The sequence below is a fragment of the Columba livia genome, chromosome 1 (assembly GCF_036013475.1).
Source record: "Columba livia isolate bColLiv1 breed racing homer chromosome 1, bColLiv1.pat.W.v2, whole genome shotgun sequence".
In the NCBI taxonomy this organism is placed as follows: Eukaryota; Metazoa; Chordata; class Aves; order Columbiformes; family Columbidae; genus Columba; species Columba livia.
Window position 1 is genome coordinate 31,295,044 of NC_088602.1, and position 18,575 is coordinate 31,313,618.

The 18,575-nt window shown below is 39.0% G+C and overlaps 1 protein-coding gene across 3 annotated transcripts in view; it reads left to right on the top strand.

Annotated features, from left to right (window-relative positions):
• Positions 1 to 18,575, top strand: part of RCBTB2 (RCC1 and BTB domain containing protein 2) — a 35,067-nt gene that overhangs the window by 12,605 nt on the left and 3,887 nt on the right. For all 3 annotated transcript variants that reach the window (XM_065053816.1, XM_065053828.1, XM_021286800.2), the window contains 9 exons: positions 306 to 456; positions 897 to 1,063; positions 1,752 to 1,910; positions 3,336 to 3,443; positions 5,090 to 5,232; positions 7,043 to 7,233; positions 11,295 to 11,421; positions 14,642 to 14,778; positions 15,350 to 15,480. In XM_065053816.1, the coding sequence (XP_064909888.1) occupies positions 306 to 456; positions 897 to 1,063; positions 1,752 to 1,910; positions 3,336 to 3,443; positions 5,090 to 5,232; positions 7,043 to 7,233; positions 11,295 to 11,421; positions 14,642 to 14,778; positions 15,350 to 15,480 (1,314 nt within the window). The remainder of the gene's footprint in view (positions 1 to 305; positions 457 to 896; positions 1,064 to 1,751; positions 1,911 to 3,335; positions 3,444 to 5,089; positions 5,233 to 7,042; positions 7,234 to 11,294; positions 11,422 to 14,641; positions 14,779 to 15,349; positions 15,481 to 18,575) is intronic.

Consider the following 18,575-nt stretch of genomic DNA (forward strand, 5'->3'; position numbering starts at 1 on the left):
CAGAAGATAAAGAGAAGATTGCGTTAGACATTTCTTGAAGGTGCGTAGTGGCAGAATGGGAGGCAGTGAACACAAGCTGGAAGATGAACAATTCTGATTCAGTTTTAGGAAGAAAAAATTGCCATGAGTGTGGTTAAATCCTGGAGGAGTTGTGAGATCTTTTCACTGGAGGTGTTCAAGGCTCAGCTGGACATGGTCAACATACCTGCTTAGACCTTTGTTGAGCAGGGAGTTGGACCAGCTGACCTTTGGAGGAGGTCCTCCATTCCAACCTAAATCATGGTTCTGTGATTCTTTCATAACAGGTTTTTGTGCTTGGCATGAACTGCAGTGGGTGTTTGGGAACAGGTGACATGCAGAGTACTATTGAACCAAGGAGGCTGGATTCTCTATGTGGCAAAAAGATAGCCTGTTTGAGTTATGGAAGTGGCCCTCACGTTGTTCTTGCTACGGAAGGTGAAGTATGATCTGAATGCTGCTCTTTCAGATAATCCACTTTAGTTAGTTCAGGTGTGAAAGGTCTGTGCTGGTAACGTGAGAGAATAGGGATATACATTCTAGGCTATCAATTCCAAAGTAATAAAGAAATTGAAATGGGGACTCCTGACTGTCATTTCATCCTTTTCTCATCTGTATTGCAGTGTCTCATATTTTTTTTAGCTATGTTTCTTCCTTTACTAAGATTATGGTGGTGCTGTCCTTTTGGATTTGTGGTCAACAATATGTGAAGGTAGCATTGGTATGTCCATGGGATTAAGGTCCATAAAGGGCATATATATATATATACACTTAAATATTTATATTGTTATTGAATTTACTTTTCAGTTAGTAATTTTATGTGTGTGCTCATTGGGAAAATAGAGATTTTAAACGAGCTTTTTACATTTTTATTGTAGAAGGAGAAGTGTATACGTGGGGCCATAACGCTTATAGTCAGTTGGGCAATGGTACAACGAATCATGGTTTTGTTCCCTGCCAAGTCTCTACTAACTTGGTGAACAAGAAAGTCATTGAAGTTGCCTGTGGCTCTCATCATTCTATGGTGTTAACATCTGATGGAGAGGTGAGAATACCTGGAATAAATCTCTCTTTTCTCTTAATGAAATTCACATTTCTGAGAAACAGGGAAACATTCTGCACCTAGAGCACTAGATGTTTCTTCTTGCCACCCTCACAGTGCTGGTGCAACACAAATGTTTGATAAAAATGGAAAACCTGTTAGGGTCCAGCTGCTTTGAAGTGCATGCAGAACGTGGATATTTGTGCCACATCTGCTTGTAATAAGAAATTGTAATTTCTTATTAGAGGGTAGTCAGTTCCTTCCTATGCTATACTCTAAATGCTTAATGGCATTAAAGCTGGCATTACTATAAATCAGATTAATGTAAGGATTTCTACTCACCAAAGTAAAAAATTTTCCATCATTTACTTTGAGGTGCCATTTGTGCTCAGTTGGCCATTCTACTTCAGCTTCTGGAAAAGCAGCAATGAATTCTTCCAGCATTAATGCAACTGTTGTATTGCGTCTTACCTTTGATCGAAGGAACATAGAAGAATGGAAGATATAAATACTATACTATGAGTGGCATATTTTATGATTAAATTGTAAACTCATGTATCTTACTGTATCTTTAAAAGAATACATCTACTTGAACTCAAAATGTATATTTTTATCCATGTAACCTTTTTCTCTCTTGAATATGTATTATGTACTGTATGTATATAGTCTTTTGACAATTCTTTTACAACAGGTATACACATGGGGTTATAATAACTCAGGCCAAGTTGGATCTGGTTCAACAGCTAATCAGCCAATTCCTCGAAGAGTTACCAGCTGCCTACAGAATAAAATAGTAGTTAATATTGCTTGTGGACAGATGTGCTCTATGGCTGTGGTGGAAAATGGAGAGGTAGGAAAATTGAAGTGAATTTTCTGACTGAATTTTATTTTATGTAATGTCATGGGATATAGATAATTTCAAACTTGTCATAATGAGTTACTACTCAGAAAAGAAGTGTACCTTTCCACACTCCCTCAAATCTACCTGCTTATACTGCTTGTAAATCCTTTGTCATGAGTTGTCCAGCACATTCTGACGTACTTAAGTGCATATTCCTATCCATGCTGATTATGTCTTCTTCTTTAGACAGCAGGTAGAGTGAAACAGGGAAAATTGTTCACTGCCATTTAGTTTATGGCATTTTGGTTTGTGAGATTCCTCATAAAATTCAGCAGTTCTTACTTGGTGTCAGCTATTGGAGTTGGAAGGGATGCAAGTATCAGATTTCAAATTTACTTGAAAATACTGTTCTGAAGTAAAAATAGCATCGTGAGGGTCGGGAGATTTTTACAGATTTCAGGATTAAATCATATTGAATCTATATATAAATCTATATATATGTATATATACTTAGCATTTCATGCTAGCTTTGTTTTTCCGTATGTAAAATAAACTAAATTTGTATCACTGACTTACCAATTTTTAGAGATGGTATTGTATTCTAGCAAAAATGAAAGGACTGATGAATAGGTTATCCCACTGCTGTCTTTAGCATTTATAGAAAAATGAATTATTGTCTAGAGTAGAATCATAAGTATCAGGAATGTGAGAATAATCAGTGAATGCAATTTTAATTTTCAGTGCTCATATATGCACACTTTATCTGAAGAGAAAACAGAGAAAACACAAGTACATAGCATATATTTGTTCTACGCCAGTAGTCCTTGAATCCCTGTCATACTTGTTTATCCTCATTGCAAAGACACAAAGAGGTTGTCGTGTTCTTGTTGGTTTAGTTCATGAGCTGAGGATTTTGGGCAGCCCACATCCTCTCTGGCTCCCTTGCTCCAAGCATTTCAGTTTAGACCTAAGCAACTATTGACTGTTTGCAGTAGAAGATATGTCCCTGAAATTTTCAGAGCTCAGTATTTTCCCTTTTTGTTATATTCAGCATGAAGCTGTTAACAACCTACTCAAACTGTTGTGCGTGGCTTCCAGTTTATACTTGTTTTAGTGTGTTTCCTGTTTGAGGATTTTTGAATGAGAAATTAGCTCTTTGAGAAAAGGGAAGTATTCACACTGCATTAACTCTGTGCTAGGAAACAGCCATGTGAATCACTTATTTTCTACTCTTCATATTAAAATATTGTAGTCTTACACAGTCAGATTCTTAAAGAGCAACATGAATATGGAGGTTTAGAATTTTATATGAGCTCACAGTTGGTATTAAACAGGAAATACTGAAAATTATAACTGCAACTCTGAAGTAGTGATATGACTTTCAAATGCAGCGGATGGTAGCAAACAGTGAAAATCCCTGTCTGTGTTTTCCAGGTCTATGTGTGGGGTTACAATGGGAACGGGCAGCTCGGCCTGGGCAGCAGCGGCAACCAGCCAACACCGTGCCGAATAGCAGCTTTGCAAGGAATCCGCGTACAGCGGGTACGTGTGCCACGCTCCATCTCACAGCCTCGATTGACAGCTGGAAATGTGCTGAGGCATGTTCTGTGTTTAAAAGAGATAGTCCTTTATCTCTTTGTTTAAAGTGCCATTTATCAGAATAAAACCACGTATCTGAAAATGGGCCTCTGTCAGTCGGAAGAAGCTGTGACCCTGTGGAGTTCAGTGGGAATTTTGCCATTGGCTTTGATGAGGTCAGGATTTTACTTAAGGAGGACTAGGCCACTAAAATGTTTGGTCTTTTTGTTCCTGTGACACTTAATTAAAGAAAAAAAATCCTGTTATTTTAATAAACAAGAAAGTCTTCTTAGGCTACCCCATTCTTCATTAACCTCTCTGTTCTTTTCTGGGAAAATGCTGCAGTTTAGCATTTTTGTCTTTCTGGCAGACTAAATATCACTTTTAGAATTGCACTCCAGCCAATGACTAACTGGTGTTTGGAGTCTGAACAAATTGTCTCCAGCTACTTTTGGTCAATAGTTGATATGATTCCATGCTTGGTCTTGATCTTCAGTGGCTACTACACTTTACCAAATAGCTGGGCTGCCACTGGTGTAACTAGCAAACTGATAACATCTTCTGACTGATAAAAAATATTTAAAGTAACCGCAAAACTGATACTGAAAGTTTGTAATTGGTTTATCCAAAATAGGGGATATTGTCAGGAAAACGACACATTCTGCTAGAAAACATTGGGTTTGTAGCCTAACGAAAATTAACGAGTGTTTTGAAATTTGGATCCTATTTATTACATTTACTCGGGGAAGTTATGGATTTTTAAAATCTTTTAAAATAAACTCATTTAATTACGTAGTTTTACATTCAGTTCCTAGGATATAGACAGTAACTTGGCTGGTAACAATTGCTGTTGGAGAATAACGTAATAAATTGAATGTTATTTTCCTCTGCACTTATTCTCCTGTTTAGAGAGTATAAGTGCTCCAGCAGGTTTGACTTAGATCCCATTTCCATCTGCTTAATTTGCTGGATGTCGATTAATACCAAGTTGTAGACCTCCAACCAGTAAATAACTTAAGGATTTATTTCATTTAAGGCACATTTCATGCTTCATGGATGTCAGTGGGCTACAGGTACTTATGGTATGTCTGCTTTGCAGATTATATACAGATATGTGAGCTAGTTTTGAACAACACAGGCTCTGGTGAGCACTAGATCTGTCACAGGGAGGAGGCAGTTCTGTGTGGCTGCAGCCAGGGAGGAGAAGGGCAGATAGGGAGACCTTGCCTGTTCTTACAGCGGTGAGTTATTCATTTTGGAGCCCCTAAAGTAAGGTCAGTGCAAGACCCAAGCTGCCTTCTTCTACATTTTTTCCTGCATACTATTCATACTTTTCATGTAGCTTTCCTTTTTTTCCCCCCAATTTCTAGCTATTCTTGTGCTGTGCTCTTGAGATTATCTGTCAGGCTTTCTCACTGATAAAATTTTTGCCTCAAAGTCACCTTATGTACTTTGCTTCCCCTTTCAATAAACTTGCCGGTATCTGTAGTTTTTGTAATTTTTACGCTGGTATAGAATCAATAACATTAACATATATCATAACCTGTATCTGTCTGTATTAACTTACTGTGACATAAAAATGAGATTTTTCTTTTTATTATTCCTTATAGGTTGCCTGTGGCTATGCACATACATTAGTGCTAACAGATGAAGGTCAGATTTATGCCTGGGGAGCCAATTCATATGGCCAGTTAGGTACTGGGAATAAAAGTAACCAGTCTTACCCTACGACAGTTGTTGTGGATAAGGACAGGTAATACTTACAATCTAGCAGTCAGAAATTAGTTGACATACTCTCAAAAGAGCTACAGAAAATTATGGCATTTTTAAGCTATTTTTTGGCAGAAATAGCCTATAATGTTTTTGCAGTGGTTCTTTTGCTAAATGTGAACAGACTGAAAATTTGTCTGACATACAAAATCAGTGCATTGAAGTTTGATTTTTCGCTGAAAGTGCTTGAATCTGCCCCATAACCATCCTTGTGAAAGATAAACTGAACGTTCTGAGCCCGAATGTGCTATTTTCTGCTTCAGCTCATACTGTGCTTTGTCGGACTTAATTGCAGTTTCTCTTCAATGGTGTAGTTTCATTGTTTGAAGTAAACGATAAAGGCTGTATTGTCTCTGAATATAAATTGTATTTTAATATGCTGTTTTTGACAAGCAGTACACACAGAAAATATGAAGAGTGGACATCTGCAATTTGTTTTATTTCTGCTATTAAATGTGACTCATAAAACAGGAGGGACGAAAAGGGAGGAACTCTTTCTTGGCTTTGTTGGCTGAAAATTAAGCTTAGATTTTTACAATTAAAAATTTCCTGTAAGTCCCCTGTGGTAGTGGGGCAGTTATTTCTATTGCTGACGTAAAGCTGTTTATGTATCTGGCCAGAAATTCAAATCTATCCCTTACTACTGAGGTCTTCATTTTGGCCTCCTGTCATGAAAAAGAACAAGAGTGAGATGTCCCTGTTAAACCTGTGTCTGTGAACATTATTGTAAGGAAGAGGGAGCTCCTCTGTGGGCATAAAACATAGCCTGGTTTTGAACCTTGCTATTTCTTTAGGGGTGTTTGTTCTTTTGCTTAAAACATAACTGATATTTTTCCAGACCATTTGGCTGCAGTTAAAATGTTACCACATTTTAACACAAATTTTAATGTTGTATGCTGCCTTTCGCTTTTGTTGGCCAGAATATGCATTCCTGGTGTCAGTGAGACAGTTACCTCACCAAAGCCTGCAAGATTTGTGCATACGGCTTTAAACAAATTGTTTCTCAGCTATTTTCCCCAGGCAGCTGGGAAAAGAAGTAAACAAGCACTAGTTCAGACTGCAAAACAGTCCATTGTGTAATGGTGTACACAATGGGAGTTTTGAAATCCTAAATCAACTTCAGGATTAGTGAGATAGCCTAACATAGCTAAAATACAGTTAGAAACAGCTTTCAGTGCGGTTTCATTCTAATTTTTGGTTTTAAAAACGTAAGTCTGTTAGACTTAAGTAGTAATAATTGTATGAGTAATGACACTTCAGCATTTCAGTTAGAAGAAGCATGTTTAAATTCCTGGTTTATAATCATTACCAATAAGCAAGCAGGAAAAGGGGGTTTTTTTACACTTTTTTTGAAACAGCTCCTCATTTCTTTCTTCATCGTCTCCAAGTGCCCCTTCCCTGCAGCTTAATGCAGCCACTCACCTCACTCACTGCCCAGCACCACCGAGGACATTCAGAGACCTGAAACCCATCACGGCTTGTCTGGGGGAGGCGAGGGGGTCAGTAGAGCATGTGCTGCAGCAGATATACTGCTCCGCTGCTACAGTGTCTCCTCACTCCCAAGATGCTTTTTTCACTGAGAAACTTTGTGAATGCACACTGTTTGAAGAAGAATCGATAGCCCTTTAAATTTTGCTATATATGATAGAAAAACATTCTTGCAATTGGAAGTGCGTGCATGCTTACAAATGTGTTTTGCACCAGAGAAAGACAGGAGATAGCGAGCTTCTCCACTGCATTTTTGCTCTTATTAGAGTGACTTGCTTTTTTTCTTTCTTTGCTTGTAAATTCAGAGTTATAGAGATCGCAGCCTGCCACTCTGCTCACACGTCAGCTGCCAAGACCCAAAGCGGCCAGGTGTACATGTGGGGCCAGTGCCGTGGGCAGTCAGTGATCCTTCCCCACCTCACGCACTTTGCCTGCACTGACGATGTGTTTGCTTGCTTTGCTACCCCCGCCGTTATGTGGCGTCTTCTATCAGTAGGTGAGCTTAAATATTTTTTGGTTTGATGTTTTCTGAATAGAGTCATTACTTCATAGAACAGTTATGTGTAGTTGAAGCCTAAATCTAGTTTATTGCAAAAATTTATACTGGGAAGCATAATCCTAATCATATATTACAAATGTGTAAATGGTTATAAGGAACTGTAAAAAAATGCTGAGGTCTGATGGCAGTGCTAAATGATTGTCTGTTTTATTTATGTGGTTTATTTCTATGGGGAAATGCCTTGTATGTGGGGAGGTGGGTCTTTTTAACTGAATGTTACTGTACAATGGCATGGGTGGAGAAGCTGAGTTTGAATTTGGGGACTTGAGGGAGCCACGCAGAACCCTTAGGAACTCTGAAGCTTTTTTTGATGTCTTTAAGTAAACTACTAAGAATGAGGGAGCCAAATTCCCACTTTCAGAATTGGCCACAGGTGCTTAGAGTATCATCATGAGTGATCAAGACCCAGGCTTCTGAGGAGACAAGTTGCTGGATCTCAGATATTTGATTAACATTAAGGTCTGTCTTGCTGGCCTTGGCTAGAATGCAGATCGCATTGCCTAACAGAGAGCTCATTCTTCAGCTACAAATCCAATTCCATATTGGTTGCTAATAAACCTCCTGGGTTTGCTGACCTGATCGAAGATGAGACTCTTGGGATTGTCTGTAGGTGTCATCTGGGAGCTGAAGTTAAAAGCTAGAATGCAGGAACCTGTTAATTTGTAATTTGAACCGTATTGAGGCCATCATGCTGCCATTCCACTTCTGTACTGCCTTTGTAATTGCTTTTGTGTTGCTGTATGCTTTTGTCTGACAATTTTAGAACACTCCTTGCTTCCTCGGTGCCTTCTGTATGCCAAGGTAAGGAAATTCTGCTAATAGCTCTCATATATCAGCTTTGAGAGACTAGAGGATTAAGTGGAGTATCCGGTTGTCAGGAAACTGCTTTTCCAAAATTCATGTTTTAGGGCACAGTCCAAAGATCCCTATTTGCTCTAGGCTGAGGCAGTTGTGCTTTCTAGGATGGCTTCTTCAGAACTGGAAGACACATCCTTAATTGCTGTGAAAATTCTTAATATTCCTAATATTTGCCTTCTACTACTTAGATATAAATTGTGTTACTGCACTAAAATCTCAGGCAATGGGGTGGTTCATTCCATGTAAATATATGTTTGTTGGTTGTAAATTCTACATAAAAGTATCTGTAGTATGTTCAGAATTTTCTTCCATAAGAAATGGTTATTTTATGAAGGAAATGGGGCATTATTAGTATATGTAGCTTAATCATTAATTCAGTTATATGTTTCTTTTTATGTACTCTAGGAGGGTTCTGGGGCTCGTCAGCTTCCACTTCTTCTTGCCCAGTTAAAATATTACTTCCTGCTATCAGAATTTCCCCTCCATTTTTTCCTCTTGACTTTATTGCATACTGAGGAAATTTTAAAGGGAGTTTGGAAGAAGACAAGAAGCAAAACCTGCCTCTTATTTCACTCCTCACAGGGAAAACAACTGCTTGAGTGGGACTGAAACTGTCACAGTTTTCCAGTGGTCCTTTCTGCAAATTCACTTTTTCTTCTCTTCTTTCACAAATGCCACATCAGGTTAGAAATGCTATTTTAGGTCGGCTAAAAGAGTCCTGAGTGGGATTATATTAATATATCATCATTCATGTAATTATCACCTTTATGCTGAAGACTTCCAAGTAACCCATTTATTAATAAGCATATTGCTCATTAATACTCATAGATACTCAGTCTCTTTAACAGACTATGGTTAAGGCTACATTCATAACTATTTCCCAAGACATCTTTTATGCCCAGCTTCATTGTCATCGTGAACAATACCCCCAGCCTCCTTGCACTGCTTCACAACTTGGGAGTCATTTTTGACTGCAGCAGCTCCTTTTATTTTTGTTCGTTTTTTGACCTTGACTTCTTGCTCCATTTGGAAATACTGTTGCAACACTGTAGCAACATTGTACCAAAACCAGAGGAAAAGGTTATTTTATTTTTAAATAGAACTGATTTCAGGTGCACTTTCAAACCCACTTTCTCATATGCACCAAGTGGTCTGTCCAGCATCCCTGCACTGCAATGTGTGTTCAGGTGGCTTGAGCAGGATTCCTTGTGGTGACATGGAACAAAGGACGCTGGCTGTCAGAGCCTCATCGTGTCTCCTGGATTCCTTTTCGTTAGGTGGCTCTGTGCTGGCTTCGGATGTGCCTTTTGCACGCTCTAGGAGCTGAGAGCGAGCGGTCTCCTCAGCCTGTCCCGCCTTGGTGAGCTGTCAGGACTGACTCACTGTTGCTCATCTCTTGATCCAAGTGTGGTGAGAACAACCAGGCAGCTGCATCCTGGGATCCTGACATCTGCGGAGCGAGGTGCCAGGGACATCTGCCAGGCTTGTCACCCTTCTCTGCCTGTTGCACTTCGGTGCTTCCACATCCTTGAGTTCCCCTTTGTTCCCCTTTTGTGGCAGTTTTAACATTTCTATTACAATTCTTAGCACTGACTGCTGAGGAGTTTTTCTTGGCTTTGTGCCTTGTCAGTGTGAGCTGCCTCTTCATTTCCTTCCTCTGCTTCCCCCTTCACTGCTGTAACAAATAAAAGCACCTGTTTTCCCTCTTAAGGATTTCGTAACTGAACCCCACTATGTTCAGTTTAGCTCTGTGGGCTGTAGGAGTCACCTGGAGATGTGTATTAGTGGACATCTGAATTGAAGAAGAGCTTCAGCTTTGCATTGGTTGTTACAATGATTACATATTCAGATAGCTGAGGTCTGAATAAATAAACCACACTGTACAAAAGAAGAATTGACAAGTATTTTACAGCCTCATTGTGTCAGAAGGATTTTTTTTATTATCATTACATTGGGTATCTATCTCCCACCACCCCCAATCCTTTTACCTGTAATACAACGCACTTAATATTATTATTGCCCTAATTGGCTATACCTGAACGTAAATGACATCCTCGGAAAAAAAAATTGCCCTTAGCAAAGTGCAACAGTATCAAACAATGTGTGTTAAGGTTTTTTTCTAGAGCTTATGGTGGAGGTCTTTCCATTTTGAGCAGAATACTATTCTTATTTCTGCCTTGGTAGGTTCCAGGAATTAGCACTTACATAATATGCTGTAGAGAACAGCTTATTAGTGATGCACAAGATTTGTATAAACCAGTAATGTGTATTTATATGGTAAGAAGACAAAATGTTTTCTAGGTTAAGAATGAGGTTTATGTGGTTTAATTTCCTAGTATTATTAAAATAGATAGTCCTCTGAGGCTACCCAATCTGATGGAGATTTGGAAACAGTTCAGGAGATAACAATTTATATGCAGACAAAGGATGACTTTTCAAGGCTGCCTGGTAACTTTATAATGCAAGTGTCAGGTGCACAGTGGGATATACATACACAAACAGGAATATGTAGACATTCTCACAGGGTGATTCTAACGCCATGAGTCCAGGGAAAACACTTTCTGAATAGACTTGTAACTGTTGGTATTTAACTTCAGGGTTATTGTACAGGGCAGTTTCACTGCAACCAGTGTGCTGGTTATGTGATAGCTTTATTTCTGCTGTAACATAATGTCTCCTCATGGGAGTATTTTAGAAAATCTTATTGTGATTTTTTTTTTCTATTGACCTTTTGGGTATCTTATAATAACTAACACTTTTCATGTAGAATAATTTATCCAGTAATGACTGATAGCATTTGCTATCAGATGTGGCATTAAACTTCTGAGACTGTATTAATTTTATTTTCTGCCCTTTTATAGATGTGTTAGAGGAATGGAACTTCTTTTTTTTTTAAGAGGTATATTTGTTTGGTGTAGGAAACTGTCAAGGACTGAAGAAAACTGCCCTTTATTTGCTTTTCTGGGTGTTCGTACCAAACATGTCATCTACTGGCTTTTTTTTACTAGCCTTAAAGAGATGTCATATTTATTAAGGGTGTTAATTGCTGACAGATGTCCGGTATCATGTATCATGAGAGGTAGTTGTATTACTTACTTGTATTGCTTACTGCTTACTGTTAATTCCCCTTTTTATTCTAGAGCCTGATGACCACCTAACGGTAGCCCAATCACTAAAGAAGGAATTTGATAACCCTGAAACTGCAGACCTGAAGTTTCTAGTGGATGGAAAATACATTCATGTTCATAAAGTTCTTCTCAAAATTAGGTAAGGCACAAACTGTACAGTTTAATATAAGCTAAACTGTATAATGTAGTCCACTGTGCTGAGAAATCACTGCTTAAAATTCTTGACTTATTCTTAGAAACTCCTTTTTCCCTCAGCCACAGGATTTACCTGCTATTCCTCACAGTTTCTCTCTTTTCCTCACTGCTTGTAATGACCAGACATGCTGCTTACTACCAGCTTTTTCATCACTTTCCCTCCATCTGATGTGTATCCTCCTTCATGCTACCTAAACGGCCTTGACCCTGATTTCTAATAAGCCCTTTCTGCTGAGGGAAAAGCTCACCTTTTTTCTGCTGCCTTTCCAGTACTCTGAATCAGTTTTTCCTCCCCTGCATGACTGGTTTCCTCCACAGGGGTGATCTGAGGGTTTCACGTTTATTCTTGCCGTTCTTCGCTTCTACAGGACCCTTTAGTTCTTTCTCCAACTTCTGTAGGTGCGCTTCAGCTTATCTTTTTTTCCCTTTTTTGTCAGATTTCTCATCCTACTTATTTTAAGTCTTCTTATCAGTGAAGCTGATTTTTAAGCTGGCTTCTCTTTTTCCTTTTACAGCTTCTAGCAAGTTAACACCACTTTACAGTGAGATTTGACATATGTAGATCTACAGATTAATCACATAGTTATTAAAATACGGAGATGAGTTAGTTATTGCTGACGCAGTTTCTAGTGAGATAGTCTAGAGACGCTGTTTAAGATCTCTCTGTCTTGCTAACAGCTTCTGTCCCATCCTCCTCATTGTTACAATATTTTTTTCCCTTTGCTATTTTCTTTCTCAAAACACTTGGCTGCTTCATCCTGCTTATCACCACTTTTGTATTCCTGCTTCTGCTCCTGAGTCCCGTTAATGATTTCTTGTGTATTACTGCATAAAGTTAAAGCTCCTATTTTCTGGTTTTGGTCTTTTCTGCTCTCCTCCTACTACTCCAATTATCTGCATTACTATTTTCGCCCCTTTGCTGATTTCATTGCTTGTACATTATACTTGTCCACTCTTATTGTTTGGAATGCCACATGTCCTTCATCAGATATCACTTCAAATCTTATGTATCCCAAAATTCTTTCTGAGGTTCTTTTTCCTGGTAATCAGTCTATGTGTAACTTTTTCTTATTTATTTTTTCTTGCTCTGCTTTTCTCAGGTAATATGGCATTCTGAGAAGGAAACGTGTCTAATTCTGAAATGGATTTAAATGTATGGCATTATCAAAATAATATGCAGGAAACATAAAACATCAGGCACAGTCTAGAGAATTAGTATTTTCTTTAAGCCTTATAGTTTCATGATGCAACTGGATCAGAAGATAATGTATTTAACATTGTATTTTTCAGCATTCAGGCTACTCCAGAGCGTTGTCATGAATTGCAGTGCTGTTAGAATTTCCTTTTCATTATCCAGTTATTTTTTTACCACTTTTGAAGGCTTTTTTCCGTCTCGTTCTGTGTGTACTGTTGAGCAAGCTCACATTGCTGGCGGTTATTAGCTTGTCATGGTGGTGAAATGGCAGAGCAACACCCAGCTCAGTGTTTCTGCAGAAACGTCCACCCGGGTCTGTGGGTGGGACTCACCCGCTCTGCATTATCCAGGCAAAGTTAGATGTCTGGTCTGTCTCTGCTGAGGGACAGAGAGAGGGAGAGGGGCACTCCAGGGGATGAGTCACTCCAAAGGGCTTTGGAGACTGACAGATGAGTGCCAGCTGATTTTCATTTATTTACTTATTTATTTTTAAAGGAGCAGTGAGCACCACCTTCGCTCTGACTTTTTACTCTCTTGAGGTGCTATTGTGGCAACAGACTGTTCCCCAGGTGTGTTGCACAGCTGGAGGGAGAGCATGATCACCACTGCTTAACATGAGGGAAACAAAGCCGTGGGGTTTGGTCTGCTCTTCCAATGCCAGAACATGGTATAAGATGTGGCAGAAGCTAGAAAATTACTTTTTAATCTTTATTAATATGACTTGATGTTTATTTATTTTATGAAAAAAAAATGCTAAGAAAAAAAATCTTTAAATAACCAGTAAAATCAAATATTAACAAGGTGAATTAAATTATAAAATAAATCACCAGGGGAAGTTTAGATTGGATATTAGGAAAAAATTCTTCACGGAAATGGTTGTCAGGCATTGGAACAGGCTGCCCAGGGAAGTGCTGGAGTCACCATCCCTGGAGGTGTTTAAAAGACACATAGATGAGGTTCTTAGGGACATGGCTTAGTGCTAGAGTTAGGTTATGATTGGAATCGATGATGCTGACGGTCTCTTCCAAATGAAATGATTCTATGATTATTTTTCTTTTGTATCCAAGCTGTGCTGTCTTTACAATGTAGACTTGTTCCACTGTCGTTGAAAGGAAACCATCCTGCCTTTTCCATAAAAGACTTAGTAAAAGAAAAGCAAATGTGGGATGAGGATGTGGGAGAGTTAGAAAGTAACTAGTGTACTATAAAAAAGTCCAATTAAGTTATGGCGGGTTTTGGAAAAGTTGCCTGAGGTAGTGACATTCATTTCAATCTGAAAACAACTCAAATATTACAGGACGTTTTTTAGGGAGCAGTAAGTTACAGTGAGTTGTAAGTTACTGTGAACTGTAAGTTGTAGAGTACAGCTATCAAAGGCAGGGCTTTTTCCTTGTTTCTGTCTTGCCCATCACAAAAGTATTCAGACTTGTCAGAAAAAAAGATGATGGAAGATCTGGGTGAGAGTGTCTTTAAATATTTTAAGCCTTGAGTATAATGTTTAGACATAAGTTTAAACTGCATATGGACTCTGGCACTGTTATAAATGTTATCTAAAATATTAATAATTTCCCTCTTTGCTTGATCATGTCAGAGAAAACAGACTGAAATGTGAGAATTGTACAACTTTACCTATTACAAGCCAGGTAATAAAATTCATAGTTAATGAATAACTGATTTAAGAAAACGACATTAAAAACACATGGACCGTGCTTAGAGCTATTGTAAGTAGAAATGGAGCCTACTATAAAATATTAATAATGGAAATAAAGGAAAATTCTGATTTATATTTATAAGCTATAAGGGTTAAACAAATTAATGTGTTCAAACCAGGAAATCATGTAGCTAGAGTCTGTGGTTGTGTATTTCGTCTGTTATGACTGGTTGTTGGCTTTTTTTACCGACTTCTTGCTGCAGCTCATCTTTCAAGCTGAACTTTTCACAGGTTACAATCTTTGTTCGTGTTTTGTAGGTGTGAACATTTTCGTTCCATACTGAATAATGATGATGAAATTATAGAAATGAGTGAATTTTCTTACCCTGTTTACCGAGCCTTCCTGGAATACCTGTACACAGACAACATTAGGCTCCCTCCTGAAGATGCAATAGGTATTTGCCGTAAATGGAAATAACTCTGGGTTGCTGTTTCTGAAAAGTTGGATTTGTGTGTCATAACAGGGTGAGGAAAGCAGGGCTTGTTACTTTTAGTTTTATTAGCACTTAATTCTTGAGTTTGGCAGGTGTCAGGAAGAAGGGACAGAGTAGCAGGAAACACGCTCAAAGAGAATGAATGGGTGGTGGGAATGCAGTAAGATCAAAGATGCAAAACGTGCAAAAGGAACTCTTTGTTTCTTATATTAAGAACTTTGTTTTTTACTTAAAAAGGCACTAATGCCATACTGGAACTTCTCTGTTTGAGTAGCTGTGGCAATACTCTCGTGAGTGAAAAGGAAGCTGTTCCCTGCGTGAATTTAAGAGGATGTAAGTCATTAATTGATGCCTTGAATGAGATGCAATACAGCAAACAAACAGAACTTGCGTAGTGGTAAAAGGGCCCTTTTTTGATATGTGTTCTGAGTCTTTGATTAATTCAGCCTAAAACAGTTGGGCAATAGATTAATTTGAAAAGGAATATGTCTGTTTTGCACCAGGATAGTTAAAGCTGTATGAATTTTCACAGGACTGCTAGATTTGGCAACACTGTATAGGGAAAACAGACTGAAAAAGCTTTGCCAGCAAACAATCAAACAAGGCATTTGTGAAGAGAATGCCATTGCTCTGCTTTCCGCCGCTGTCAAATATGAAGCTCAGGTAAGGAGAACTCTGCAGGCAAATAGTTGTTTTACGAAAAACAAAACTGTTTAATATAAACATAAATGCATTTAAGCCATGAGACATGATTACTACAATTTCTGTTTCTGGCTTCCCAGACGTTTGTTTTCCCATTTTTAAGCTCTTAAAAAAAAAATGCAGCTACTGAGTTTTTTTTCCTGTCCTTTTGACTTGCACCTGTGAGTCAGGATTCTGAATCTGCTTCCTGCCCCATCACCTGGCACGGCTCCGCACGCACATTTCTCGCTGCCATTTACTTCTCCACCCTTGGGTTTGGTGTTGCCTCCTCACTTCCCGAGTCCTCCACCTGATCCTGTGTCTGCCCACGTCTGGCACAGTCATTCTGGGACTGCCTTTTACAGGCAGCGGGAGAATTTACCTGTAAAGTCCCACCCTATTTACACTTGTGCTTGTACAAAATATCCAGTTTTGCCATGTTGTTTACAAGGAATCACGCTGACACACAACAAATTACCTATTGTTCCTCTTCCCGTATCCTGTCATCTGGTCTGCCCTTGGCTCTGGAATGTTTCACTTGCACTCAGCCTGTTATCAGCAGGACTGCAAGCGCTTTTTTCTTTGTAAACAGGCAAATACTTTCTAAGATGTTTTCCTTTTCTCAACTTCTTAGTGCTGTGCTGACTGTGGAAATAATGACGTGGTAGTTTTTATTATTCAGGACGTCTGCCTGTGTATGTTAGACTTAGTAGCTGTTGTTACAACTGAGCATCTTAGGTGAGGATCCTCATCTTTCTGTTCAAGGTTTCTTCTGCTTTGCTTTACAAGAATAAACTTAATATAGCCAAACAGAAAATTACCTATTAGAAGAACCAAAATATGTAGCTGGTAACAGTGTTTTTAAAAATACTTTTAAAGGATTTTTTGACACTTTTTTTTTTTTTTTTAAATACTTTTGCTTTTGCCTGGCTGTGAAATATAGGATGAAGTTTTAAAGGAGGAGAGGCTGTAAGTGTAATGGAATGGCTTGATAAACAGTTCCAGGTATAGGAAGCAAGGGACTGACACAAAAACTGAGTTTAAAATGTTGCAGCCATCTGTGCAGCATACGAGGTGACATGAATTTCTGTAGGAGTTGCAAGGACGAGGCTGGAAGTCGGTGAGTCTTGTAAATCGAAAGAGGGGATAACATCAGGTTAGGAGATAATGAGATTATCAGCTGCCAGTTACGAGGCAGATGTAATGAAGATATTGGAAAGGGGTGGCATGGGCAGCTGGGGCAGAGAGGAATTGTGCTTCCAACCTGTTGTGGTGGCAGAGGCCCAGCACGTCAGGGAAGGCTGCACAGCAAGGGAGGACCTGACGATTTGATTCCCCGAAAAGCAGAAAGTTTCATTAAAAGTTTACTCTGCAGTTTCTGCTCTTACAAGGTTTTCAAGTTTTGAACATCTTGAAAGCAGAAGTACCTTTAGTTGACCTGTGTCAAGTGAAGTACCTCAAGAGTAAAGATACAACTAGGTGTATTGTGAAGTAGTAAACCTGACCTGGGCAAAGTACTGCAGTTTATAATGGCTGAAACACAATAAAAGGGATTGGCTACATGACTAAATATATGTTACCTTCCTCTTCCTTCTATGATTCAGTGTTTTGTTCTGTATAGCTAGTATTTTTCCAAAACATTTAACTATTTTAACACACTCATCAGATGGTGAATTGGTTTGCCTGCCCTGGGTGCAGCATGTGTATTTTTGCCCTCCTCCCTACACCCACAGCTCAGAAAGGGACACAGCAGAACAGCTGCAGGGAAGCGCAGCAAAGACTTATCAGAAACATGAGACAGTCTCTGTCTAAGGGATTGTGAAGTAAGCCAGGATCTTTTAGGGCACTACATTAATATTTTGTCCTGTTCTCAGAAAATACAAAGACTTGCTGCTGCAAGTTATTTTAAAGCATAGGACCTGTTGTGATAGGACATGGGGCAGTGGTTTTAAACTGAAAGAGGGTAGATTTAGACTAGACATGAGGAAGAAATGTTTTTACACTGAGGGTGGTGAAACACTGGCCCAGGTTGCCCAGAGGGGTGGTAGATGCCCCATCCCTGGAGACATCCCAGGCCAGGCTGGATGGGGCTCCGAGCAACCTGATCTGGTTGAAGATGTCCCTGCTCATTGCAGGGGGTTGGACTAGATGACCTTTGAATGTCCCTTCCAACCCAAACTATCATAATATTTCTAATGCAGAAAATTTTAGATTAATCATTTTCTATATAACAGAACTGAAAGCCAGTATTTCTTGAAACTGCAGAATTAATGACCAGGGTTCTGTGGTCCTCCTCATAGATGGGTACCAGCAAAGGCAGCTGCTGTTCATTTTATTTAATGTGGAAGTTCACACATCGGCTGTAAAGCAACCCAGGTTCTGCATTTCAGAGATCTGCTGGAACTTAAGTTGTCAGTGTCTTTGATCTTCTGAATTTTTTTATTTCTTCTACATTATTTTTTCTTATTCTCTTGTCATTCTTTTTCTTGCTTTTCCAGCTCTTTTTCATGGGAGATACAATGTACTTCTGTGCATTGTTGCTACCTTATTTCTTTTTCAATGATACTTTATTCTGCTTGGCCTCTGTTAGAGCTTAAGTTACATCTTGAGGGGGCAATAGACTTGAAACATTCAACCTAAGGAAAAGGTTTCAAAGGGAAATGCACTGGTATTCTGCTAAATTTCTTTCTACTATTAAGCCCTGCTTGCTATGTTTGTGTAGTTAATACAGACTAAAACCAGCATGGATTAAGAGACCTGGTTTTGCTGTAACCCTTGAAGAGTTTATTAATAGATCATGGATCATGCTGGCCATTTAGCCCTATTAGAGCAACACCAAGACAATTTTTGGTATCCAGGAATCCCAGACTAGGATATCTGCTGTTTTTCACAGGACCGCTACTGAATTCAGGGCAGGGAGGAAAAGACAGGAGTTAGTGATGCTCTAGGAGTTGTATGTGGGGAAAGCTGATGGTTTTCTTATTAATGACTTTTCTAATGAGCTCAGTAAATGTGATGGAATTCTAGAGTCGAGGTGGGTGGCTGCTCCTGTTTTCTCAGAGGGGTTTTATTGAATA